This window comes from Ochotona curzoniae, unplaced genomic scaffold, assembly GCF_017591425.1.
Source record: "Ochotona curzoniae isolate NIBS_2020 unplaced genomic scaffold, NIBS_Ocur_1.0 contig_2754, whole genome shotgun sequence".
NCBI lineage: Eukaryota > Metazoa > Chordata > Mammalia > Lagomorpha > Ochotonidae > Ochotona > Ochotona curzoniae.
In genome coordinates this window covers 7646088-7673371 of record NW_024465582.1, presented here as the reverse complement: position 1 = coordinate 7673371, position 27284 = coordinate 7646088, and the positions used below count along the sequence as shown (strand labels likewise).

At 48.6% G+C, this 27284-nt stretch overlaps 1 protein-coding gene across 1 annotated transcript in view; it reads left to right on the top strand.

Moving 5' to 3' along the window:
• Window positions 1–27284, top strand: part of MYO10 (myosin X) — a 181843-nt gene that overhangs the window by 29911 nt on the left and 124648 nt on the right. Inside the window, exon 2 of the mRNA XM_040977322.1 lies at window positions 10760–10858. Coding sequence (XP_040833256.1) covers window positions 10760–10858 — 99 coding nt within the window. The remainder of the gene's footprint in view (window positions 1–10759; window positions 10859–27284) is intronic.

Here is a 27284-nt window from a genome sequence, read left to right as displayed (position 1 = left end):
TGGCCTTGTGGAGGCATGTGAGTCGTGAGTTTCCTGCTCTGGTGTCTCCCACAGTCTGTGAAGAAAAGGGCTCCGTTTTCTGGAGTGGGTCCGCAGAGACCCTGAGGGCAGTGGGCTCTTGGCTCCCTGGCCTCCCTTCCGGCCCCAGCCCTGCTGCATGGCAGGCGCCTCTCTCTGTGTGTGTCATGCACTCAACATAAGGACATCCACCAGTTGATGGTGAGTGATTGAAACATAAATTGACAAAGTGTGATAATGGAAACGCACAGTTGTTGTTGGCCACATTTGAAGGCGGAGGAGGAGGCAGCAAATTCATCCTGGGAGCTTCATGCAACTTAACAGCTGAGACTGGGTTTCCTGGCTAGACAAAGGTGAATGCTTTCATTGTTTAGTTGTATGGCGCTGTTAATCGTTAAGGGTGGTGACTAATGGAGCTGCGTAAGCCAGTTTACAGTGTGTCTTAGTCTACACTGGCACTGGGCTGGTTTGCAGAAGATCAGGTGCCTTTCAGCCTGAAGCTTCCGCCTGGCTTGGGAGGCCTGTCTCCCTGGTCTCTGCAAACCCTGTTTTGTGGACTGGCACCTTCCTGGGCCGATGCTCCGTGGGCGTCCCCATGTCAGTGCTGTGTGTTAGGTGTAAAAGATGGATGTTGGCCTCATCCCGCTGGTCTGCAGGGCCCTGGAAGGGAGGCCTGCCATTTATGGTCATTGTCCCCTTGTGACAGCACAGCAACTGCTTGCTCAAATCACTCAGCCGGCCACCACTGTCGTCTGTGGAGAGGTGCCTCTTGTCACCTGTTGGATCCCTGCACTTCCAGGAGGCAGGTGGCTTGGATTCTCCCCCTTCTACTACGGAGAACCAAGGCCAGGCAGGTTCATCTTCCTAAGGCTGTACAGTCAATATCTAGAAAAGTCCATTTAGCTATTTTTAGACCCTGAGCCCTAAGAAGAATGGAGAGTCATTGAGTCTTTAGGACCGGAAGCCCGATGTTTAGAACAAAGTCATCTCTGCAGAAGAAACCCAGGAATTACAAATGCGGTCAGCACATCGAAGCAAAGCTGTGACCAGACCCAGTGTGCTCCCAGAGCGTCCACTTGTCACCACTGCTCCCTGTGGGGCATGGCAGCTCCACGTGAGTCTACGCCAGAGAAACTCTTCAGCCAAGCCCTGCCCGGGGAGCATTCTGCAGAACACCTGATGTGTTGTCAAGGCCATACCACAAGGAAAGGTCAAGGAGTTGTTAACAGATCAGTGAAGACCTCAGGAGGTGTGATGGCTAGGCACTGTCCTGGCAGGAGTCCTGGTAAGACCTGGTAAGACCTGACTTTGAGTTGCCGGCTGTGTCCCAGTGTCAGCTCTGGTGTGAGCTACGTCCTGTGGTCACAGAAGAGGTCCACAGCAGAGAAGGCGGAGAGCGGCACCTTGGGACTCCCCGGCACTCATTCAGTGATGGCCTTGGGCATGAAGACTTTCCGAGACGCAGGTTTTCTCAGATCTGCCACGAGCCTGCCCTCCGACCGCGTTGTCTTCCCCTGCCTGGCTGCCTGCCATGCCGTACTTGGGGAAGGAGGGTCTGTGTGTGCTCAGAGTGTGACCACTAGGAACCATCTGCTATTGGGGCTCTGAGTCCTGGAGAAGATGGCCACCAATTCCAGCACCAGTCTGTCCAGTTTATTTTGGTGCAAAAAAGCAAACAGAAAACCTAAAACGTATGTGTCTGAAGGGTCTGCAGAAAGTTCATGGAAAATGGTTTGAAAATGAAAAGACAGTTCCAGGCGTGGTTTCATTGGGACAGAGGGCAAGTTGTTGGGGGAGTTAGACAAAGCCATATGTTTTCTTGTGATGGTAACAGGGCAGTCAGAGTACCCATGAAAGCAGTGGATGGCTGACAGCCACCAGGTATGACCAGCAAGGTGCTAGCAGGAAGACCAGTGTGGCCAGCTGCAGGGGTGGGAAAGCTTGAAGGGGGAGAGCCCTCTCATGCAGTCTTCCTGTGCATGTGTATTGTACAGAGTGTCACTGCATTGCGTTCCCAGAGGCCTCAAGGAATGGGCCCTGGTCCCAGGCGCCTGTCCTGGGGGAGCAGCCGCTGCTGTATGTGCTGCCATGTGCTTTCCAGAAACTCGGCAGAGCCCTGAAGTGCCATGGGAGCTGTGATCGAAGGAGTCGTGCTTAGCCCTCACCCCTTGTCTGGCCCAGTTCTAGAACCTGAGGATTCAGCAAGAAAGATCCTCTCCTTGCCTTCCGCAGCGCAGATGGAAGAAATGCGGAGTGACCACTCATTACAGACAGAGCCCTGATCTCCCTGGGCTGAAGTTGGAGAGAAAGCATCAAAAATAGTTATGGTCACTTGGAAAGTCTCTGAATGAATGGGAGTTGATGTCTCGGTGTCCCCTGAAAGCCATATTTGTATGTGACAGAAATAACCAGTATTCCTAAGTGATGCAAACACAGCTCCAGTTGGTGCAAACTGAACTGAGGCTTTCTTGGCACACGTCTAAGGAAGGTCAGGGGTCAGGCTGACCTCTCGGCTAGCTAAGGGCAGGGGGAGTTCCCTGGCCGGGTCAGATGAGTCACATTTCCTGTTCTCTCTCTCCTGACCCCCTCTGTCTCTTTCTCTCTCTCTCTCTCTCTCTCTCACAGCTTAGCCTTTGCAAGGTTGGACTGCTGTTGGCCCTGTCTGATTCCGTTGTTTCCTGCGAGGGAACTCTGCTCTGCAGAGCAGTGTCTCACTGCTTTCCTCTCCTCACAGCTCCTTTGCAGCCACCAGTTTGCATGCTGTGTCTGCAGGTTGGCCTTCTGGACATGCCCCTAGCCAGGAACAGGAACTACGCAGTCCTCCGTGACAACTTCTCCCCGGCATCATGATGCTTTCAGACTCATCTGCCAGTTCTCCACTGCTTTATTTTTTTTTTTTTTATGGACTGGTATGCCATTGTATGGCTAAGGGACTGTTTGAAAGAGCAATACAAGCAGAAAGAGCTCTCCCATTGCTGGTTTACTCCTCAGCTGCCTGTCATGGCTTAGGCTTGACAAGGCCTAGAGCTGGGAACTCGGTCTGGCTCTCCCACAGGAGTGCCAGGAACTCAGCTACCTTAGCTGCCACCTGCTGCCTCCTGTGGTGCTCCTTAGCAGGGAGCTGGGCTTGACAACAGAGTCAATGCTCGGACCCTGGCACTTGGACACAGGTGGGCATCAGTCTGCTTTCCACTTGAAGCTAGTGTGAGCCTTTCCTCTTGTGGCTTGGGGGAGATACATACTGAAGATTTATTTATTTGAAAGGTTAGTGTTATAGAGCAAGGGACAAAGGGAGAATTAAACAAGTGAGATTTTCCATCTGCTGGCTTCATTATTGAAATGGCCGCAACTGCCTGGGCTATGCTAGACAGGAGCTTGCTCTGGGTCTCCCTGATCCAGATAGGGACCCAAGGCATTGGACCATCCTTGGCTACTTCCCAGACTCATTCGAAGGGAGTTGGATCAGAAGTGGGGCAGCCGGGACTGGAATCTGCACTTGCATAGATGCCAGCATTGCCCGCCACAATTTGAACCCCAATGTATGTTTTCCTTTCTCTTGGGATCCTGGGGATGAAATTGCAGGATCACAGGATCACTTCCGGAGGCATCGCCAGCCTGGTCTCCCTAGCAGGAATCCCATCTGTGTTGTCTTCCACAGGAGAAGGTTCTTTGTCTACATTCTTGCCAACGCAGGATTTGCTTTTTGAACAGGCTAAATTACATGTTTTTATGGTAACTATTGACTATATGTTAAGAGTTAACTTTGCAAAGCGATTAATATGTATAAACAGAAATAAGAAATAGCTGTTGTAAGTGTATTTATCTCCTCCTGTGTTTTTGGGCGGTTTGTTTTTATGAAATCACAATAAGCTCCTGTTCTGAATAAGTTTGTATATTTTTTCTAAAAACAGATGGTAGCCAGAACACAACCAGGATCTAATTGGGATAGTGTTATCAGTTTTGTTTATTTGTAGTTCTCTTCCCCTTCACCCCCACCATGAAAAAAAGTGGTTCAAGAGATTAGGAAGGAAAGTGAGACCGAGGGAGGAAGGGGTGGCAGCCATGTGGGATCAGGTTTCATGGAGCGCCAACGTGTGATGGTGGTCTTTTGTGGTCTTTTGTTGCCCCAATGTTTTCTGAATGCCGCTCTCAAACCAGCTGTTTTGCATCCGTTACAGAAGATTTCACACAGTTCTTAGAATTGGATCAGCTTTCTACCTTTTAGAAAATCTGCCTGTCCTTCCCCCAGTGGCTTCCTTTCTTTCCTGGTCTTGTTCTGCTGCTCCTTGGGCATCTTGCTATGTTCCCTCTGGGACTGGACAGGGAAGAAGTTAGAACAGGCATGCTTCACTTCCAGACACTTAAAAGCCATGACTGTTTGCAGAGGCGTCAAGAGCTGTTTCTTGGAGGGATGCCTTTGTGGGAGGAAGGGGGGAAAAGGTTGGATGGCTGGGTACAGCAATTTGCAGATGGCTGATTTTTGATTTCCATGTTCTTTGAAATGCACACGCGTTGGTTATAAGCTGGTTAGTTAACTAATGAACTGGACATTTTGGTTGATATTCCCTGTGTTGTAACATTGCTACAGCATTGGAGACCACGAAGATATCTTGTTTCTATCAGTGTCAGATTGCCTCTGGGAATATTCTAGTGGCTGTCATTTTGTTTTTGTTTTTGTTTTTTTCTTTTTTAAGTAGGAAGCGATCTGAAGGAATTCAGAGGGAGATAGGGAATATCAGAATACAGATCACAAAGACTGAGTGGTGTTGGAGCCGCACAGCGCAGGAGTGAGCCCTCTTGGGAGTAAAAAGGTGTAAAATATGAACTTCTTACCATTCAGGCTTGTTTGAGTTCTTCAAGTTGAGGATTAGGAGGCCTATTTTCCGTTGTGTCTTTATCTGGGGACTGTTGAGTGATGCGGTTAACGGTAGAAGACAACTTCGTTTTCTTCCCTTCTCTTTCACCTGCTGGAGCCCGCTGTCTTGTGTGCATGGAAGGTGCTTTTCCTAACAGCTGATCGTGGTCATAGAGTTCGAGATCATTGTCAGATCCTGGGCAAGAGTGGAAAAGCCATGAGATCCTTGACACTGGTTGCACTAGACAATGGGGATGGATCAGAGACGTGGGGCAACTTGCTCTGACTTTCAGGATGACGAACTCCACAGGGCTGTGGTTTACACCACACTGTGCTTCTTAGGTCCATCCTTGGAGTTAGTGGTTCCGAACACTTGTGCCCTCTGGAGCAGTCACTTCATGATGACTTGTAGACCCATGGTAAAGACCAGGATGTGGGAACAATGATGCACTTGAAAGCTACAGACTGCTGAAATACACCTCACCTCACTATGAGAATGGTGGTCTGGAATTAGCAACTCCTGCAGGCCCATGTCGGGAGCTCCCCCAACTCTGACACTGTCTCTGGTGGGGGAGTTAGGTCTGGGAGTTCTGAAGTTGAATGGCAACAACACATTTCCCTGGAATTTCACAGAGGCGTCAGCTCCAGTGGGTATGGACAGTTGTTCTTGTGGCTGCCTGTCTAGAAAACAATCGCCTGTCATTGTTCCACAGCCAGCAGAAAAATGCTGTAAATTGGGACCCTCGAAGCACGCAGATCCAGTGCTCGCAGCTGTCTGCTGCCAGAGCCTTTGAGTCGCCTCTCCAGTCGGGCTGAGCAGATGTGGGACTCATCACCTACATCAGACCAGTGCCTGAGACCACCGTGTGCCCATCAGAGCAGCCATGAGCCACGTTCAAGCTTCGTCTTTAGAACCCAATATGATTGTTCAGTGAATCCAATGCCCTGTAGCTTTTGAGACGAGGGAAGGCGGCTGCGGAGTTCTGTTAGCGTAGCCCTGGCAGGAGCCTCTAGTGCTCACCCACGATGTGGGAGACTCCAGGCCTTTAGACCTGGGAGCACTTTGGAAGAGGGGCTGCAATCGCTTGTTCTGTTTGGTTCCCCTGCTGAGAACGGCTCTCTCTGCAGGGGAGAAATGTTAGGTTACATCCTTTATTTCATCTCTAAATCCCTGATGCATCCTCCAGCTCTCCTGTCCTGGCACACAGGCCCCTGCCCATCATATGGTTCCTGTCTCTGCCCCCGTGAATTCTGTGTGCAAACTAATTCTGTCTTCAGGGTTTGCAAGCATTTCTGGGTTGAAGGAATGTACAGCAGACAGATCTTGTGTATGTAGTTTCGGTTGCTGGCATGCAGACATCAAAAGTTGTCTCTGTTTTTGTCTGTTTTAAAGCAGAATGGTCAGAGTTCTGGCACCATGGTCACACCACCAGTCTTGGCGCCCGTCTCCCTGGTTTGTCAGGCGCTTTAAATTGTGCTGCATGGACCACTCCCTTCTGTGTGCTTTAATGATGGGGGAAATTAGATCTGCCCCAGCTGTACTGTATCTGGGCTGACCATACTCTAGCAGGTTGTTGAAATTCACAGAATTGGGGCCGTGGGATCTGTTTTCAGTTATTTGGTCCACCAAAGGGAATGGTTTAAACATTGCTTCAGTTTGACTCTGGGATGTTGTATTGCTCTAGAACAGTGGATTGATCAGGATGACCTCCAGACTCCAACAGAGAATTAAATAGTGCAGCATGTCAACAGGACTGAGGTCGAGAAGCAGGTGTTAGAACTTAGAGGATACGTGGCTTTTATAACACTATGTGGGTTTGAATGACGAGAAGACCAGCACCTGATAAGTAACCATCGAGTCTCTTCTAGCAACAGCAAAGACACTGAGAGGAAAGTACCTTCTGAGTCTGGGGTACTCCAGGATGCTGCCCCTGGCAGCGAGGTGGCTCTCACGCCTCGGGCATCTGCACCATTGCAGCTTTTCCCAGCCATGTGCTCAGTCATCCAATCCTGTTCTGAATGCATGTAGATGTATGTGGCCACATCTGTTTAGCTCACCCATGATTCGATTAGCTGATCTCTGGGTCTGTAAAGAGCAGCAGATTGGTTCCAGGGATGAATGATGGCTTTGTCACAGGAATGCTTAGGCAGTCTAGAACTGTGGCTCTTGTAGAGCAGGTGGGACTAGCAGGTGTGGTGCTGTGTCCTGATACCGATCAGACAGAGCTGTGTGTTCAGTGACCGTGTTTTCTTTGTGCTGAATCTCATTAGAGCATGCCACACAGTGTGGAAAATACCTGTAAGCCAGGATCAGAAACCCTCTGTGCAATGGGCTCACACATCCGCGGGTAGGCAGCCTAAGCTCTTAGAGTGGCTTCCTTCTGCACTGGAGGGAGCAGGAGCCCCAGCAGTAGTTGAGGAATGGGCAAAGCTGGACCGGACTCTGATTATCCTCCCAGGAGCACAGTGTTCACCATGTCACGGTCTGCCACACCCTTGTCCTTGTATGAGCCTGAGCAAGGGTCTCGTGCGGTTTCCTAGCCAAGGTTCACAGAGCAGAGACCTAGTGCATTCAGTGTGGATGGTCAGTTCGAATATAGCATCTGATCCTAGTGTGTAGACATAGAACTTTTTTATCTTAATGTTGATTGACATTGTCCTCACTCAGTTATGGAAACATGATTGGGTTTTGCCTGTTATGGAATGACTAAGACTATGCATGTGCCGTTGAGACATATCTAGGCTGAGAAAATGGCTTTTATTTTATTTGAAATAATTATGCAGAAAGGCAAATAGAGAGATCTTCTGTCTGCTCCCCAAATGGCTGCTACAGCCAGAGCTGAATTAGTACACAGCTGGGAACCAGGAGCTTCTTCCAGGTCTCCTGTGTGGGTGCAGAGTCCCAAGGTCTTGGGCCATCTGCTGCTGCTTTCTCAGACCGTAAGAAGGTAGCTGGATTAGAACTGGAGCAGCCAGGACAAGAGCAAGTGCACATGTGGGCTGCTGGCGCTGCAGGCAGAGAACTAGCTTGCTGTGCCAGTGCAGTGGACCCCAATGTTTTAATTTTCAGAAACTGCTCCTAGTTTCAGTTTGGCTTAGCTCTGGCCAATACAGCCATCTGGGGGATGAACCAGTGGGAGGAAGATCTTTCTCTCCTTTTCTCTGTAAGTCTGGCTTTCTAATAAAACTAAATCTTTATTTAAAGACAATAGCATTCGATGTTATCGAGCTGTGATGCTCTGCGGTTTGGTTATTACTGGTGCACAGTGGCTCCTGTGTCGTCATTTAGCCATCACCACAGTCTGATTTTACAGCAGTTTGTGTCACTTCTTAGAATTTCTTTTCCCCGCTTTATTCACTGTCCCTCCGAGTCCTGACCATCCTTTCTTCCACTTTGTGTGTCTTCAGATTCATCTTGCCGCAAAATTTCACACAAATGAGATGCAACAGTCTAGCTGCTCCTGCCTGCCTCCTTTCACTTTGCGCAGTGCGTCTGTGGCTCGTCCTTGCTGGTGAACCCATCGGAGGTCTTTCCTGTTACTGCACTTCCACTGTATGCACTTACAACATTTTGTTTGCCTTTGTAGCAGTTCACAGACCTTTGACTTGTTTCCAGTGTTTAGCTATTATGAATGATTAACATAGCATTGAATATTTACATACAAGATTTTGTAAAACTGTCTTCCGAATGGGTATATCTTTAGAAGTTCAATTGTTGGGACATTGGCCAGTTTGTATGGCTTTTCAAGAAATTGGTGATCTCTTTTCTCAAGTCTTTTCTAAAGTGGAGGTATCCTTTGATATTTCTGCAGCTTTCTCTGCATCCTCACCACTGTCTGGAGATGCAATCTTTCCTTCGATAGCCAGGAAATCATTTGTTGGCATGAGAACAGGGCTCACTGTTCAAGATGGGATGATATTATTTGCCTTTCTGTCTTACAGAATTGCTCCAAAGATCAAAGGAGATGAAAACGTATAAGCAAGTGCTTTCTATTCCAAAAATGTTCCTGGTCACTTTGTGTAGAGAGGTTTTCTACTGCTAAGTTTAACATTCCCATATTGAGTTGAGAGACTTAAGATGAAAACATACTCAAGTTTTAAGGAAGCCCGTGTCTGTTGGGAACAAGCTTCTACTGAAATGGTTAAGCTTTCTCCATATCCTAGCTTGCCTGTACTGGATATTAAGTGATCGGCTTTATTTAACAATACTAGGATACAATGGTCTGCAGATGCTGGGCTGGGTTTCTTCCCCCTTCCACCTTGGCTGGTCTGGTAACTGTCGGCCTGTGACTCCCTTCTCGAGCACTGGTGGGTGGCCTCTCTGAGACCTGGGCATGTGTGTTCTGTTGGAAAAGACTGGAGGTAGGAAGACTGGGGTCTCAGACAAACCGCCACAGTCTGTGTGCAAAAATATCCATTTCAGTGGTTTGACTCGACAGTTCTGATTCTACGAAAATGGTCAGCTCTACTGCTGGGAAGAACAAAGGGAGTGTTTTGAATTGCATTTCCCCTTCCAACTTGCACAGGACGGCTGTTGACGGTAGACCTAGCAGGGACTGGCCACTGGCTCTAGATTGGAAATCTGGTCTGGATTTTGGGCACTGTGTTATCAGCAGCTCTTTACACCTGTCGGGCCAGACCTTTGGACTTTGGAAGCTGAGCTGAGCCTGGTGTTTGGGGCCACACACTGTGTCAACACTGGGCTCTTTAGTAAGGTCAGCCAAGAAGGGAAGGAGAACACGGCGACTCCTGGTTAAAGAAGCAGCTTATATTAATTGTCAGGACAACAACGTTGATTTGGTAATGTGCTGTAATAAAATTTTCATTTTAGTCCTACTGACTAGGCAGTTTTAATCAAAGGGAAACAGTACAGTCCAGGTCAGTCATTGGTCAGTGGGACTCATTAGACTTCTTAACCTACTAAATGAAAGTTCTCATAAAGGCTTTGGAAGTTTCCATTGGTGTGGGTGTACATGTGTGTATGGAGGGCTTGTGAATTAAAAGGGAGATGAAAACCAATTGTATAGCCACTTGGAAGTATTTCAAATTATTTCAGGATTATCTAGTTTGGATATGGGGTGAAAGTTGGGAGAATGGCCTTAGCAGATGCATGGAGTTATGTGCTGTTTGGAGCAGCTGCTTGCTACTAAGTTGGTACCAGCAGGCATTCATGAGGTCCCCCCCCAACTTCCCAGCGTCTCAGCTTGATGCTGCTGTCAGAAGCACGTGACCAAACTGGTGGAAATGGGAGCTTGGTCCCTGTTGGTATTTGTGTTATTTAAACTGGTGGGCTTCAGGGATTAAAAAAAAAGTATGTGTGTATTTGAAAGAGGGGGAAGAAGGCTATGGTTCCATCTGCTGGGAGAGGCACACAGCTGGGCTTGGGGCAGGCTGGAGCCTTGCTCTAATTTCTGATGTTTTCTACTTGGATGGCCCCTGTCTGGGCAAAGCGTTAACCTCCCCCATCGCATGCTGCAGTGGGTGAGACTGATGCTGGGGAGGGCCTGCAGCCAGGTTGTCACCGGGCGGCTGTTTCACCTTGCCTCAGAACCCTGCCTTCCTGTCTGTGAAATGGGCCTGCAGCAGTGCTGGCCTCCTGGGCGTTTGTGAATCAAGGAGACCATCATGGGCTGGCTGTGTAGTTGGTTTCAAGAGCTGGCATTTGTTCGTCTCTCTGGCAAGCGGCATGGACTCTGGGTCACATTAGGGGATGGTACGTGCTGTGGACGATGTGTCCAGAAGATTTTGTTCTTTACCGATTTAATAAACTCATGTGCTTTTCAAAGTTTTTTTTCTTACGGAATGTGGGATTCGATTTTGAAAGTGCTGTTTCACTGCAAAATGTGATCTGTACTCGTGGTTAAATGCTGTATGTTTCGTTTGCAGGGAACACGGGTCTGGCTGAGAGAAAGTGGCCAGCATTTTCCCAGTACTGTAAATTCCTGTGCAGAAGGAGTCGTCGTCTTCCGGACAGACTATGGGCAGGTAGGTCCAGTTCCTGTGCTTGTTGAGGTCCCCGTCCTGCCTTGTGGATGGAGCCCACAGCATGGCTGCCTCCAGTACGTGCACACACCCACAACATTTTTACGAATGATAAAAACACAGTGGGGATGTCCTGTGTATCTTGTGTGTGTGTGTGGTTGGTGCAGCACTGATCTCGTAATAGGTGTTCAGCAGGTGCCACAGCCAGGCTGAGGCGGGGGACGGGAGAGTTGTGTGGCTTCCTCCCTGGCTGTCTCTTTTCCCTTTTTCAAGGAGTCAGATGTGCAAGGAGCTTGAAGTTCACGTACATGAATTTTTGCCAGTTGGTGTCCTTATTGCTTCCTATTTAAAATTCTCAACTCTCCTAGTGCATTGAGGCCGCTAGGCGAGAGTACTACAGGCAAGTGACCTGGACAGCCAGGAGTCTGGTCACCATTCCGGAGATGGGGAAGTTCAGCAGAAGGCGTGGGGCGGCCTGTGTCTGGCGAGGGGTTCATAGCTGGCTGTGGCCTGCCGTGTTCGCAGAACCGGCTCCATGAGGTCTCTCCGGAAAAGGCACCAATCCCACCCATGCTGACTTGACCTTCATGACCCGATCATTTCCCAGAGGAAATGTTTTGCATTGGGGGAAGGGGTTTCAGCACCTGAGAGGGGGGAGACCTTCCATGGAGCCCAGTGAGAATTGAGGGAGTAGGGAGTCCTTTTAGGACTGATGAAGCCACCTGGCCGAGGCTGACTCGTCACGCTCCCCAAGCAGCTGAAGGGGTTTCTTTATGTGACGCTGCACTGCTAAGGACTCTCTTCTGCAGCCAAAAATGAACAAGTGCTGTCACTGAAAAGAGATGCCTGTGTCCAGATCGACCCGCTTAATTGTGTTTGGGCAACTGGGAGAGGTTTGTTTTTCCTAGCATAGTGACCTCGATGCTCGAAAGATGCTGTGTGCTCCTAGCGATGCCTGGCCAGGCTGGCAGAAGCTCCTCATGTGACAGCTGCTCAGTCCTTTTGCCTCAAAGTCAACTACCTGTGGATCCTGGCTGGCCCCTGCCAGTGGGCAGCTCACTGAGTGTGGAGTGCGATGGACTGCCTAGCTTGATAGTTACCTGTCTTTTTAAGATTTAGTTATTTGAAAGGCATAGTTCAAATAGAGGGAAAAACAGAAAGAGAAAGGGAAATCTTCCATCTTCCTGGTTCACTTCTCAAGTGACCAAAGCCGGGAGCCAGGAGCTTCATCTGGGTCTCCCACATGGATGGCAGGAAGCCAAATGCCTGAGCTGTCTTCTGCTCTCCCAAGCCATCAGCGGGGAGCTGGATCGGAAGGAGAACCACTGGGACTCAATTCTGCACTCACAGGATGGCTTAGCCTGCCGCATTGCTGGCTCTGAGTTCTGCCTTTTGACAGGATTTATAGATTGTAGGTGAAGAGACACCAAGCCAGAATGATCTATCCTAAGACAGCACTTGATTTTGACCTCAAATCTTGTGCCATCTAGCACCTGGTGGTATAGTATCTCCATCGTTGCTTCGTGGTCTGCGTGGGAACTGCAGGGTTTAGAATGTGGGAAAAGGCAGGCGAGAGTTAAAGAACTGGGCCCAGGCTTGGAGCAAGAGTTGGCAGTGAAGGGCAGATTTTGTGGCACGGTGGTTTAAGCCACTGCTGGGAATGGGCACATTTGATATCAGAATGTTGGATGGATTTCTAGCTCCTCTACTTCCGACGGACCTCTTTCTAATATGCCTGGAAAGGCATCTGATGATGGCCCACGTGGTTAAGACCCATCTGGGAGGGCCCAGCTCTGGTTGTGTAGGCTTTTAGAAGATCTGTCTGTTTATATCCATCGTAGCACTCTGCCTTAGACATAGATACATTAAATATGTTTTAAGCATAACTTGTCAGTGGTCAAAAGACCAATTTCTTTTTCTGCTGACCCTGCTTCCATCACAAGTTCACTGTAGACATATAGGAATAGTTGCCAACGACAGGTTTGTTCATTGGCCCTGGTACCCGAGACAGGCACATCTGCAGCTTAAAGCTGTGCAGGGTTTGGATTCTGGAAGGGATGAGGGTCACAAACGTGGAGTCTCACCGTGTCCTGAAATCGGGTCCCTCTACAGTGACTTCTCACATAACTGGGAATTTCAACACAATTTGGTATGAAAAGGGTTTTAAGAATTGATCTTTTGAGCCCGGTGTGATAGCCTAGCGGCTAAAATCCTCACCTTGAATGCACCGGGATCCCATATTGGCATGAGTTCTAATCCCGGAGGCCCTGCTTCCCATCCAGCTTGTGGCCTGGGAAAGCAGTCAAGGACAACCCAAGGCCTTGGGACCCTGCAGCCGTGTGGGAGACTTAGAAGAGGGTCCTGGCTCCTGGCTTTGGATCAGCACAGCACTGGCCATTGTGGCCACTTGGAGAGTGAATCATCAGACGGAAGATATTCCTCTCTTCCCCCTTCTTTATATCTGACCTTGCAATAATAATAATAAGTAAATTTTTTAAAAAACAGAATCGATCTTTCACGGAAGTGGAGGAGGAGTTGTAGTGCTCAGTGGGTGGAGAGTTTTAGTACTAGGAGATGAAAAACTTGTGAAAATGCTGTTGGTGATGATTGCATGAATGTGCTTAATGCCGTTGCGTTGTCCCCCAGAAGTGTCTGATCAATTTTATATTAGTGAACATTCCAGTGTATACACCGATATGTATGTTAATATCTGTACACATGCACCATGCTTGGGCTCAAATGGAAACTGATAAATAATTGCCAAGTAGATGACAGCATTTTTAAAAATGATTGTGGTGATCCCCGAATAGAACCTCTCATACTCCAAAGGCAATTGACTCAACTCGGGGTGTAGTGTTCCTGACTAGAGCCATGCCCCCGCAGCGTTCGTGCCCGTGAGCACCGGGGTCTCGGACAGGGTCAGAGCCTGACCGGCTGGGGAGGCATGCTTGCTGCTGTGACGGGGAGGCTGGCTCTGGAAGGTGTGCCTGCAGGCACCTCAGGGGTGTGGTCACCTCCATCGAGAGCCAGAGGTGCTCGCTTGCCCACTGACCTGCTCGCTCGCTCAGCCAGCAGCGCTCCGGTAGTGGAGGAGACCAAGATGAAGACGGGGAGGAAGGTTTTCGAGAAGGCTGCTCTGACGTGTGTCCTTTCTCATTCTCCATCATCCCTTCCTGCAGTCATTTCATCTCAAGTGTGACCGGGACTTGAGCTGACTGTGTCGTCATAATTCTCGAATGGATTAAAAAATCCATTTTTCAAAATCCTGTTTGGTGTAGGAGACCAAACAGACTATATGAAGCTAAAATCCTGAAGTGGGAGCTCGGGGACCCCGGGCTGGGGCGGGGGTGGAAGTGACTTGCGAGTGAGATCCAGAAGGTCACGCCAGCGTCTGAGCGTTTTACGAGTTCCTCAGCTGTTCTTGCTTTTTGACAGGGACATGGTTTTAATACGCAGTTCCACTGCACTCTGAACTGCTGTCAGCTGGTGCTAGGAAAGCGGGGACCAGAGAGCTCCCCTTGGACCACGGCTTCTGTTATCCCTGCTGTGTGGTATCTGCAGTTGGAAATGAAAACCAGCAGGAGATGTGTGTGCGTGCTTTGTTGAAAAACCTCCCAGTGTGGCTCCAGAGACTCAGCACAGGGAGGCCAGCGCGCTCCTATGAGACAGAAATGAGTTGTCTTCTTGGACAGCGTGCTCTGAACTGAGTTTTGAAAAAGAAAAATGAATTTAAGAAGCACCATGGCTCTGTAAGATGCGGATACAGCTGAGCGCTGAACTTGCAGAATGGGGTACACTTAGAAGTGAGCCTGACCATTTGTCTTCCCTGGGCCATTCAGGGGGTACACAGCAGTCACTATAGCACCCTTCAGGAATGCTGCAGAATTGAGGAGTTCTAAATTAGAGTCCACATTGAGAATTTCAACTATTTTGTCGTTTTTCTAGAATCTAATTTGATTGCCTTTGACACAGTTTAGAGTGATACCAATTTGCCTAATTGTATTTTGAAGGGGAAGTTATTTAATTTACCTCGGTAAACTTCATCAAGGGAATTATAGGCTGCCCTAGTTGTCTCGGCCTCGCATGGGGTCTCCCTGAATACTCCCTGGCTGGGGATTTAATTGCCCCCATGTACAATAAGATGCCCTGCTCCTTAATTTACAACAAGTGTTATTAGACTTGGTTTACCAAGTTGTTCTTTGCATTTTATTAATCTGCCTGATGCTTTCAAGTTGTCCCCACTGCCTGAGAAAGTTGGAGTTCTTTAAGACACAACTTGCGGGTCCTTCTGGTTTGGCTCACTGGAGCTAATGTCGCAAGCCAATTTGGTGAAACCTGATTGATACTGGGTTAGTTAACTTAGTGACCTTCCATCACACTTTTTGTCGCCTTCACGCTTTCTGCCCTGTCTGGCTGCTTGGCTTTTGCTTTTTTTCTTTTCTGGTTGGCCTCCACTGATGTCTTCTCACCCCCATTGGCTGATGTGTGGCTTGGGACAGGCTCCTTCTGGATAACCCGTGTATACACACTCCAGTCTGGCCTGGCAGATGCTGGAGAATGGACAGTGGGCAGCCCAACAGGTGCACTAGTTCTGACAAGACCTTGTATGTGACCAGGAGTTGGATAGCTGGAACACGATGACTTCATCTTTCCACAGAGGCCAGATCTCACCGTGGGCACACAGGTGGATCCTAGGTGTTCCTGGGAGCCCAGCAGCTCGAGGAGCTGCATTCCAGGTTTTCCAGGCCAAGCCAGCTGTTGGCCGAGTGGCTGCCCAGACAAGGCAGTGCAGGAGGGAGCAGGGCCTGACGCTCCAACTTCTGCATGGCACCTACTGCGAGTGAGCAGCAGGAGACGCCTGCCCCGGGATCCCCAGGGAGCTGCAGCCAGTTGAAGGGCAGAGGAACCCAGTGTGGAGAGACAGCGACATCTGTGAAGGTGGAGGAGGAGTGTGGGAGCAGCAGGAAAGGTGCAGAAACTCGGTGTCCTTAGGACAAAGCAGCACTCCGAGTCAGCTAATTCAGGGACAAAGGAGACAGAGCCTTCCTCTGTCTCTTGAAAGTGGACTGATTTCAAAGGCAGAATTACAGAGCAGAGGTGGGCATGGGGGAGATCTTGCTTTCACTGTTTTTTTTTTTTTTCCCCAAATGGCCACAACAGCTGAGGCTAGGAGCTTGGAACTCAGATAGGTCTCTCATGGGTGTAGCAGGGAGCCAAAGCGTGTGGGCCATCTTCCTCGGCCTTCCCAGGTATGTTAGCAGGGAGTTGGATTGGAAGTGGAGCTGCCAGGACTGGACCGGATGCTCATATGGGATATCAGCCTTGTAGTCAGCAGCTTCACCCCTGGTACCACTGGCCCCAGGACAGTTAGGATTCCCATGCTGTGACATTGGTGTTGCCTGTGACTGTTCTATCCTCAGCCACCCTTAATCTCCTTGTTGTGAGTGGAAAGGGAAGTATTTTTCTTTAATGGAAACATTCTACCCTTTTCCTCCTCAATAGGAAATAAACAAGATTATTTGCATTTTGGCTGACCCTACCCTTGCTTACCTCAGCGGTCCCTTCGTGCCTCTAGCTGATTAACTCCGGGGTCGGCTGGCCCATATGCCATTGCCGTGTGCAGCGGTTGGAGGCGCGCGTTGGCACCTCCGTGGAGAGGCAGGAGCCTGCCCGAGGCAGAGCATGGGGACCTAGCTTTTGGGGCGCCACCACCAGCCGTGTCCCCTTGCCGTATGGGCACAGGAGCTCACAGCTGCAGCTTGTTTGTGGGGATCTCACTTTCCGACAAGTATCTGCAGTATGTACTCAAATTTGGGTTGAAACCAACATGACTGAAAACACACGATTTATGCTTTTGAATTGGAGCGTGGCTTTTTTTAAACTGACGAGTGTGTGTGTGTGTGTGTCCTGATACACCCGTTTTCCCCATTTTCGAGGGTACAGTTCAGCGGCCTCGGTTGCATTCATGCTCTCACCACTGTGCTGCTGCAGTTCTCTCATACCCCAGACCGCACCTGAGCCGTGAAGCAGTCAAGCCTCATACAGTGCAGTCTTGAACTACTTTTTTTTTCTTGGATACCTTTTCTTGTGCTGCTTTGAAAAACAATAGTGGGGTGGACGTCAGGTGCAGCAGTTCAAATGCCACTTGGGACACCTGAGTCCCATTTCACAGGGCGTGGTCTAGGTCCCAGTTCCTGCACAAGTGCCTACTGCCTCATGGGAGAAAGGGGTGGAGTTGTAGAGGCTCCAGGCTTGGCCTGTCCCAGTCCGGATGGTGTAGGGGTTTGGGGCGTGCACCAGCACATACAGGTTATCTTCACATCTCTACTTTTGTAATTGTCTCTTTTCTCAAAGTTTAAACAGTGTCAAGCTAGATCACTTTACACTTTCTCCGGTTTCTTGGATGGAGAATCGGGTGGCCCAACCTAGATATGCCGAGCACAACCTACCTCTCAGTGGCCATATACAGTGGCTATAGGAAGAGAGGGCTGCGTGGACACTAAGAGCAAGGAGGGACATGGTGTGGTGACAAGCGACAGATACTTTTAAAAACCGAATGCATTTGGCTGAAACAATAGTAGGGCTGCAGCTGTTGTTCTTGGAATTCGCTTCAGTCAGAACAGGGCAGCAGTACTAAGAAGGCGGCCTTGAGCCAGGCAACTCTCACATACTCTGCTTTTCCCACATTTTTCTGTTTCGTCCTGAAAATGCCCACGCTTTAGATGGACATTCAATACTAGCCCACAAAGCTTCGGGGAGTCTGGGCTCCATGCCCCAGGGACCCCACATCCTGTTGCTTGCAGTCTGGTCTTTACGATGCAGTAGAGTGCCACTTGTCCAGCTTCGTTGGTATTGAGTTGGCACATGTTTTTCTGCTCAGAAACTGCATGACTTGGAATCTCTAGGCCTCTTCCAAGAGTTGGGTTTGGCATCTTGTGGCTTAGAGATGGAAAGTCAAATGTTTCCATTCACTTTCACTCTGGGACTACAGAAGAAAAAAAACCTGTTCATTCATTAGTACAGTGAACTCCAAAAAAAGGATATGCATATTTGCAAGTCTGTGTCGCTGCATGACAAGCTCACCTTTTAGATTCTGGAAGGAAATGCTGGTTCCATTACGCCAGGCCCTGACTCTTTGTACCATAGGGACCTGCAGAGGCACAGCTGGCTGCCTTTCCCTGCAGCCAGGGGGCGCAGTGTCAGTGGGACCCCCGCAGGCCTTGATCTTGCCATCCCAGAGAGCCACTTCCTCTACATCGTATCTGCATTGTTTCCCATATCCTATTTGACTTTTTATTTTTTTCTCTCTTCACCAAGGCCTCTGGGAATGGGGGCGTGTGGTTATAACCAGGAGTGCACTGCAGAGGAGAGCCACTCACTGAAGGACAGAAGTGTCTTCATTTGCAATCAGCAAGAAACCAAAGAAACCATTGGCATGCTGCATGCTCTGTGAAGGCTCTTTATCATGGGGCATTTGAATAAAGAAGTTACAAGTTACACACATGCATCAAAGAGAGGGCAAAGGGCTTCTGCCTTGGGTCATGGCCTTGCCTGACTTCTTGACTTCTGTTGGGTCCACTTGTTGACTTTGTCCCCAGTGGATGCACCAGTTCAGTCATTTTTTCGCTCCTTGGTCCATTGAATAGACCTCTTCTCTCCCTGGTGTTGATCTTTGCCTCTGACCTGCCTGTGCCTCTCAGCCCTGGTTGACCCCTGATCCCAGGCCAAACCTACTGGCTCCTGTGTGAGCCTGAGCTATTTACAGATACTTCCGGCAACCAACAAGACTCACGGTCACCCACCATGTGTCTTTGGGCACAGAGAGGGGCTCAGGATGCCACTGGCCCCCAGCATTGCTTTTGCTTTGGGGGTTAGCTTCTTTGCTCATATGTGATGGTAAGTGCTGGGGTGGGGAAAATGAGCTATTATCTTGTGTTCTTGGCACCCTTAAACTGAAAAGAATTAGCAAATAACTTTTCGCTGCCAAGCTCAGACCAGACAATAATTTATGACTGGGAGAGGTGAAATAGGAAACTGATTAAATCCTGCTGAGTTCTATTATTTTGCATGCTTAAAGTCTGTGCCTTTATAACAAATACCATTTTTGTGCACAAAAGTGTGCAAAAACCTTGTTTGGAAACAAATAGTTCAGAAATTACTTAGGAGAATCGGTCATGGTATTATGTGATGTTGGGTGTAATTTCAGTGAAAAAAACAGTTGTGTGTTTACGACAAGCTGTATTTTATTCCCAAAGTTCACTATAGCCTTCGGGTGGCAAAAACTCAGCGATTCCCAGGGTGGATTATCTCACCTAGCGCACATACAAAGGCCTGCGTTGGCATTGCAGCACACAGACTAGGGAGGTTAGCCCTGTGTCCCTATAGTCCAGCTTTTTTAAAAAAGATTTATTTTTATTGGAAAGTCAGATACACAGAGAGGAAGGTCTTCTGTGCGCTGACTCTCTCCCCAAGTGGCTGCAACGGCTGGAGCTGTGGTGGCCATTTGGGGCGTGAGCCAGTGGAATGACAATCTCTCCCTTTGTCTCTGGACTCACTTCTCTCCTCCCCTCCTCAATTATTCTGCCTTTTATATAAATCTTGTTGAAAGCAGCTTAAGCCAACAGCTGCCACTGTGGTAGCTTGTCTTTTGAGGACTGGTCATTCCATAGTGAAAATCTGAGATTATAGAATTTCTTACAATTGTGCTGCCAATTAAAAGGTGATGGATATCTGAGAATTAAATCAAGTGGCTGCTTCTGGGAGAATGGACTTTGTAAGGTACCACCTGCAACAATGGAGGTGCCTGCTGTGTTGTCCTGTGTGGGTTGTTGAGGCTGTGCATTTTGTTGTGTGCTCCAGCTTTAGGGCGAGTAATGTCCAGCTGTGCGGAAGGCAGCAGTTTGCATTGCAGAAGTCTCAAAGGTGCTGCTGCTGAGCTCAGAGCTGACAGATGCTGTGGAGCTTGAACCATCGGGAGCAGCAAGCCAGGCCCCCCACCTGAAGCCTGTTTGTTGCTGGCTGGCATGAATGCCTTTTGCATTTCTAAATGCTTGGGGAAAAAAATCGAATATTTGGTGACCCATGAAAATTATGACATTCCCAGTTTAATGACTCTCTACTGGAACCCAGCCATGTCCATTTGTCATTGATGCTGCTGGGGCTGGGGCAGCCAGGATGGCTGGAAAGCTGTGAAGCCTTGAGTTGGTTTGCTGAGCCTGATCCACAGGCGCCCTTTCCCAAGTACTTCTTCTCATAGGAACACTTCATTCTGCAGGGGCCCTTCTGGTGCTTCCCAGCCTGGCAGCACAGTGGAATCCCTTGAACAGCTACTCAGCGAGATTCCAGGGCCACCATGCCAGGCCAGATGGTGCAGCCTCCCTGGAGACGAGCCCAGGAGTAGTACAGCCTGTGCTGTAGCCAGGCAGCACGGGCCTGGGCCGGGAACCCGGCGGCTGCCCTGTCCCTTCCGTATGAGCTCCTGCATTCTGTTTTCTCCAGGCAGGGAGTGCCTCGCCCCACGGGGTAGAAAGGTGGCTCTCTGGCCAGACTCCTGCTTCGTGCTGCCCAGAGGAACAGTGGCTCTCAGATGATGGGGCTTCAGAAGCTCCCAGGAGACTTGTCAAACCATGGAATCCCACCTGGACCAAGGAGTCTTGGGTGGAGCTTGGCCATTTGCTTTGCTCACGAATTCCCTGTTGCTGCTAGTCTGGAAGTGACACTTGCAGGATTTGGCAGGCCATGAGAGAGTGTGTGTTGTCTTTGAATCCATGTTCTACATAAGAGCATCTGATGCACTGTCTTAACCTTCCAAAACACGTTCTTTAAAAACACAGATGGTTGCTTACGCCGTCCAAGTAGCTTTTTGGATGGCTGTGGCCGCCGAGGAGCCCTGCTTGAACAGCTCTGTGTCAGAAATAAGACCTCGTCTGGAGAGCTTGCTTTTAAATGCTAACACCTGTCAGTAGTTTAGTCTGTAACTTTTTCTGGCTTGGCTTAATGGCGAATCTGCTCCCTGATGCAACAGAAAAGTGGGAGCTGCCTGGGTGTTGTTTGCTGACTCCAGTCCAACACACCACGCCACCCGTGGAGGTCTGCTCCTCAGAGTGTCTCAGAGCTTGGAGTGATTGCACTTTGATACTTTCAGAAGCTGCTGTAGTAAATCTTGATGCTCATAGTTCCCAAAAACGTTTTATTTGTGATTTTGAAAGGCAGAGTGACACAGCAAGAGAGAACCATGAGCTAGCAGACTTCCCATGCCCTGGCTCGCTCCCCTTTGACTGCAGGTGAAAGCCAGGAGCCTGGGAATTCATCTTGACCTCTTACACTGGGATGGGCTCAAGGACTGGGCACCATCTGCTGCCTCCCCAGGCAAATCACCAGGGAACAGTCCCTAGTGCAGTGGTCAGGTTTCCATCCAACACGGATAATGAATGGTTGTGTTGCAGACAGCGAATTCGTGGGCTGCACAACATCAGTCCCAAGCATTTATTTTTAGTTAAGAGCAGTTAACCCTCCTTTTGTCGGAGAAAAATACTAAGGTACTTCAGGAAGTTCATGGAAAATGAATATCCTGAAAAAAACATGAATGGATTTCCAAATTGGTTTTTGCGCCAAGATAAGCTCAGGTTTGAATTCCATGAGATTGTTGGGGACCTTCACGTGGATTCCTGTGCCCTCAGGGTGGGTGAGTCTGTATTTAGAAGCCGCTGCCGGAGCTCCCAGGCTTTGGTATCCCAGTGTGCGTACCATGTGATGTAAAAGGACACCGGGCCAGAAGTGAGCTCCAAGGTTGAGTGAGCGTTGAAAGCAGTGCACTCACCTGCTGCGCAAGCCCAGAGAACTAGCAAGCTACCCCAGGACAAACGAGGCTTCTCAGCAGATGCCATCTGCTGAAAAATGCTCCCTTGCATTTGTTTGGCTTGGATGGTCCACTGGTACTTTTAAAATAATCCTAAGAACTACTCCTTTTGAGCAGCTTTTTATTTCATATTCGTTTTCAGATGTTGTGTCAGTACATTTTTGTGAGTGTGTTTAAAATGAGATGGTAGTTCACACCACGACCTGTGATGCATGGGATTTGATCAGTGCAGGTTTCCCAGCTGACGACTGAACAGGCTCCTTACATCTGTAAGTTCAGCACATTACCAGTACTAGAAGTGCCCATGGCAGTGACTTCATTTCAGAGGCTAAATTCCATCTTTAATCTGGCTGCTGTTGGTGTTCCAACTGGCTCTTGAAGTCATTTTACCACAACTGTTAGTGTTTACAAGTCTTCCGCAGACAGTAGCAGGAGAGTGTGCCCTTGAGGACTCAGCGAGGAGTTGAGTCTTCTGGAATGATCTGTTCTGAACGTTCCACCTCCCTGTGGTGTCTGAGTTGAGTCTTTTGCCCTTGCGAGCGGAGCTGATGACAGATCTTCACTGGCTCCTGGGAAAATGGGTGGGAGCACCTGCTGTCCCCAGGTTCAGGAAGTTTCTGTAACAAAGGACTCCAGGCCCCTGGGAGTGTTGCCATTGTGCCCTTGGGTAGGGCGGATCCTGCCCAATAACCTAGTTTCCTTTCTCAATCAGTACTATTCTAAGGAGGTTAAAGTTGCAGCTCTTTCAGCATTAGTATTTGTTGGTTTTGTTGTAAAATCTATTTATGATTAACATTTTTTTAGATAGTCCATTCAGGAATACTTACCCTACTTTTTTTTCCCCTGGAGGACATAAGCTCACCTTGGAAAATGGTACATGGGCTCCCTGGACATTTGCTGGGGGGCTCTGGTGAGCACACCTCTCAGCAGCCAGGTCCCGCTGCAACCTGCCGTGACCCGGCTTCGGGTATTCTCTACAATGGCTCATGTCAGTACCCCAGAAAGAGTTCCTGTCTTTTGAGAAGGTCCTCTTCTGTGTATTCATTGTTGGCTTATGGCTGTCTTTGATAGAGCCTTTAAAATGGTTTAGATGTTACTTTTAGCTGGAAGAGCAAAATATGCTACAGCCACTTTTCAGCACCCAAGATTTGATTTGTTAATAACTTGTATGTTTAAACTGTGGAATGAAATGAGCAGTTTTCTCTTTTTGAAAATTATATTAAAAATTACTTTTGTATGTGGGAGGCAGAGTTAGAAAGGAGATCTTTTGTCTGCTGAATCTAGTACTAGTGTGCACAATGGCAGGGGCTGCACCTGGCAGGAACCAGGAACCAGGGACTGAGAGCTTCATCCGGTCTCCCGCTAGGGAATAGCGACCCAAGAACCTGTCATTTTCCACTGCTTTCCCAGGCACATTAGTAGGGAGCTGGACCAAAAGTGGAGCAGCCAAGCCTCAAGTCAGTACCTAATAGTGGAATGCCGATGTCACTGACGGCAGCTTGACCTGTGATATATCAACACCAGCATAAATAGTTGAACAACTTTATTGCAATATGGTTTACATCAAATACAGTTCACTCACATGAAATGTAGAATTCCCATGGCTTTTAGTGGTGAAAATAACACTACAATAAATATTTGGGACATTTTATTTAAAAAAGAATCCGTGCACTCCGACTGAGCTGTTACCCCTAAACCTTCCTGCTGCCTTCCTCCCTTGCCATCCCAGGTACCTCTCCGCTCTGACCCGAGCGTGCTGCCTGCTCTGGGTGTTGCGGGTAGATGGAGTCAAGCAACACGTGATCTTTAGTGTCTTGCTGCTTTCACTGGATGTTTTTAGAGTTCATCCATGCTGCAGGGTGTGGCAGTAGTTCATTCCTTTCTATTGCAGAATAATACGCCATTGTATGACAGTCTACATTCTATGAAAGAAGTAGGGGTGAGCATTTGACATGGTGGTTATGCTGTATGCCATATTGGAATCCCAATCTTCTGTGCAGCGCCCTGTTAGTGGGCACCCAGGGAAGTGTCTTCGGGTAATGGTTTAAGTAGTTGGTTTCCTGCCACCCACAAGGGAGACTTGCATTGAAGTCCTGGCTCCTGGTTTTGACCTGTCCAAGACCTGGCTGTTGGGGGTAACTGGGGAGTGAACCAGCAGATGCAAAGTCTCTATTTCTCTCTGCCTTTGAAATAAATGAAAATGAAGATTTATTTATAAAGCTAATTCCTGCAGGTTAATAAAAGGTCACAAACTTAATATTTCAGAAAGTGTTATTTTGATATGTAAACTTAAAACCAGAGTTGTAGTTGGAGCACTGAGAATTCTTATGTTTCATTTTAAAAAAATCCGTTTGGGTTTTCTCTTAGGGACAGTTCCCATTTACAGTCTTATATCTGAAGAGGGGCTTCTGGCATTTTCTTCATGGTGTTGAGTAAATGGAAATATCAAAGTCTTAGGAGATGGAGGCTCTGTAGAGGAAGCCTAGAAGGGACTGGGATCCTCGAAGACTTGTCCATTGTCAGGGTGGGCAGAATGTTCCATTGAGTCTGAAAGGGATAGAGTGGCAAGTCTACTACCTCCTTGGAAAGCTGGTGATGCTCCTGGGCTGACCCCGTGCCTCAGGGACAGGAGGTGTCACAGCAAACAGGATGGCCTGCGATGCAGAAAACCCAGTGACAGCTGACGATAGCTGGCAGCATTCCTCCAGCCTCTGCCATCCAGGTGGAGGTCATCACTGATCACTTACCTGCCCAGGTGAGACTTTGTGCTGCCCTCTTGAACTCACAGGGAAGAGCCAGTGGTCCACCCAAGGGTTGCTTTGATGGGTATACGGCAGTGTTTCAGGCGGTAGCAGTTTTGAGAGAAGCGTCACTTTAAGAAGAGAAATGCTGTGTTGTCTGAGAAGGTTGCCTTTGGAAATGGTGCCTGCCGTTGACTTCCGTGAGGTCTCCAGCAGGCATTGTTTCCATCCTGCGTCCGAGTCCAGCCTCACGCACACTTTACTGTTGATATTCCTCGGCTGCTTCTCCGTGGCTGCTGCTGAAGGCTGTTAGGAGTTGCTGGAGGAGGGAACCTCCCAGGAGGTTTCCCCAGGTCACTGTAATTGTAGCATTGGTTGATTCTTTGTTAGGGCTGGAATTTAGGGGGAGGGAAGGACTTCCTGACCCTGGGGTTTTGCTGTGTCATTCTGTGAGCTTGGAAGAAAGTCACACGCTCTGAGAAGCTAGAGTGAAGGAGAAATGCAATGAGGCTCGCTTCTGCTGAGACTGCGAAGTAAGATAGTACTGAGGTCCAGCCTGTCTCGGCTGGAGAAACCATGCACATCAAGCTAGGGGTCACAGAAGCAGCTCACAGCATTGTTAGGGATGTCATCCAGTGGCTGAAAACCAGAGGTAGACAGTGAGCTACCTGCTGCCCAGTAAGCTCTTGTGAATGAAAGCATTTAGATGGCTCTTATTTTGTTTTATTCTAACAAATGTGTTCATTTATGTATCAAGTATGGTGAGAACAACTCTTCCATATCCCCTTGATTAAACCAGTATGCCTAATCATCATTCATTGACACCAGTGAGTGATAATAAATTAGGGTTCCAGGTGAATTAGAAATGATACTTTTTGTTGTTTCATAGACACCTCTATCGCTGTATTGCCCTTTTCATTAAAGTGCATTTAAAGTCCTGTTACTTTGCTTTTGGGGCTGGCATTGTGTCAGCAGATAAAGCTGCTGCCTGCGATGCCAGCAGCCCATTTGAGTACCAGTTCATGTCCCAGCTGCCGTACTTTGGCGGGTGGCCTAGGAGATGCAGAGGAGGACGGCCAGGGCCTGGGCTCCCGTCAGCCCTGAGGGAGATCTGGATGAAGTCTTGGCACCTGGCTTCAGCCTGCAGCATCCCCGGCCGTTGAACGCTCCTGGGGTGTGAGGCAGTGGGTGGAACATCCCTCGGTCTCATTCTGTTCTGACTTTCAGATAAATACATTTCTTAAGAAGGAAAGAATTTTGCTTTTGTTGGATTTATTCAGTCTATTGTATCTGTATCCTCAGCAGCGAGCAGCCATCTTGCCTGTGTTCAGCCCGTGTTATGTATTAATTGGTACTATTTTCAGTTTGCTCTGTTTGGTTTCATCTTCCAGAAGAGCCAATGTGGCAAAGACAGTCCTGAGCAGAATGTGTGCAGATCTGAACGGTCTTGAGCGATCCCTGATCCCAGAATGTTGCTTTGAGCCCCCAAATGAGACCCCTGACAGTTACAGAATCCTGGATGAGTCACACAATAGTTTTATCCAGTGGATTGCACTTTGAGCCTCCTAAGAGCCGCGTGATTCCAAGTGCTGAGTTTTAAACCCGTCTTTCTCGGCTGCAAGATAGGGAAGCGATTCAAGATCTGTCGGTAGCAGAGACCTGGACTCTAGTGTAAAAGGCAGCTGGAGAGCTGGGGTGAGACTCCGGGGGCCACTGCTCAGGGAGGAAGTGTGAAATCCGTGCAGGGAAACGCCAACAACACAAACAATACAACCCGACAGGGCATGGTGGCTATGTTTTCATTCTCTGAATAAACCAGCAGATGGAAGATGTTTCTCTTTCTCCCTGTAACTCTTTCAAGTAACTAAAATAAATCTTAAAAACCAGAAGAAAGAGTAAGCCAGTGGATAGGGTCTCTCCTGCACGCATGGACTCTGTCTTTCCATGACACTCAAATAAGATAAATACATTTCAAAAAGAAATTTGAAAGGTAGAGTTAGAGGGATGAAAACCAGAGCTTTCCATCTGCTGATTCACGGCCAAAGTGGCCCCAGCAGCTTGGACTGGGCCAGGCTGGAACCAGGACCCAAGACATTCTTCTGGGTCTCCCATGTGGGTGAATGCAACAAGGCAAAGACTTGGACCGTCTTCCACTGCTTGCCCAGGCACATTGACCATGAGTCGAATAAGTAGAGCAGCCAGGATTAGAACTTGCCCACATATAGCTTGCTGGTGAGGCAGACATTGGTCTCATCCACTGTGCTGCAAACCAGTCCCTAGATAAATTTTTTAAGTGAAAATTCTTTTAAAAAATACATAAGCAGCCAAAAGTTAGAGTATCAGATGTAATGCATCTGTGCAATATAAATAAAAGGCTGAAGGACTTTCTGGTGCACTTTGGTGAAGATGTATTTCCTCCTCCTGGCCTGGGCAGAGTGTCCAATGCACAGAGGGGTGCTAAACAGACCAGTTAACTTCTAACTTGCCTAAAAGCATTTCCTTTTTGTCTCTTAGAAATGCCAGGTCTAAAGTTGCCATTAGGATCAGAGTTGCTGAGTAAATAGTTTAGATGTCATTCTCAGGTTTTGTGTGCAAAGAAAATCGAAGCCATCTGGGCTGCCCAACGTCCATTACACCGCCTACAGAGACGGAGCGCCAATCTGAAGCCAGAAGCCAGGAGTTTCTTCTGGGTCTCCCACATGGTTGCAGGGTCCCAAGGCTTTGGACTGTCCTCGACTGCCTTCCCAGGCCATAAGCAGGGAGCTGGATGGGAAGCAGGGCTGCCATGATTAGAACTGGTGTCCATATGGGATCCTGGCGCGTTTAAGGT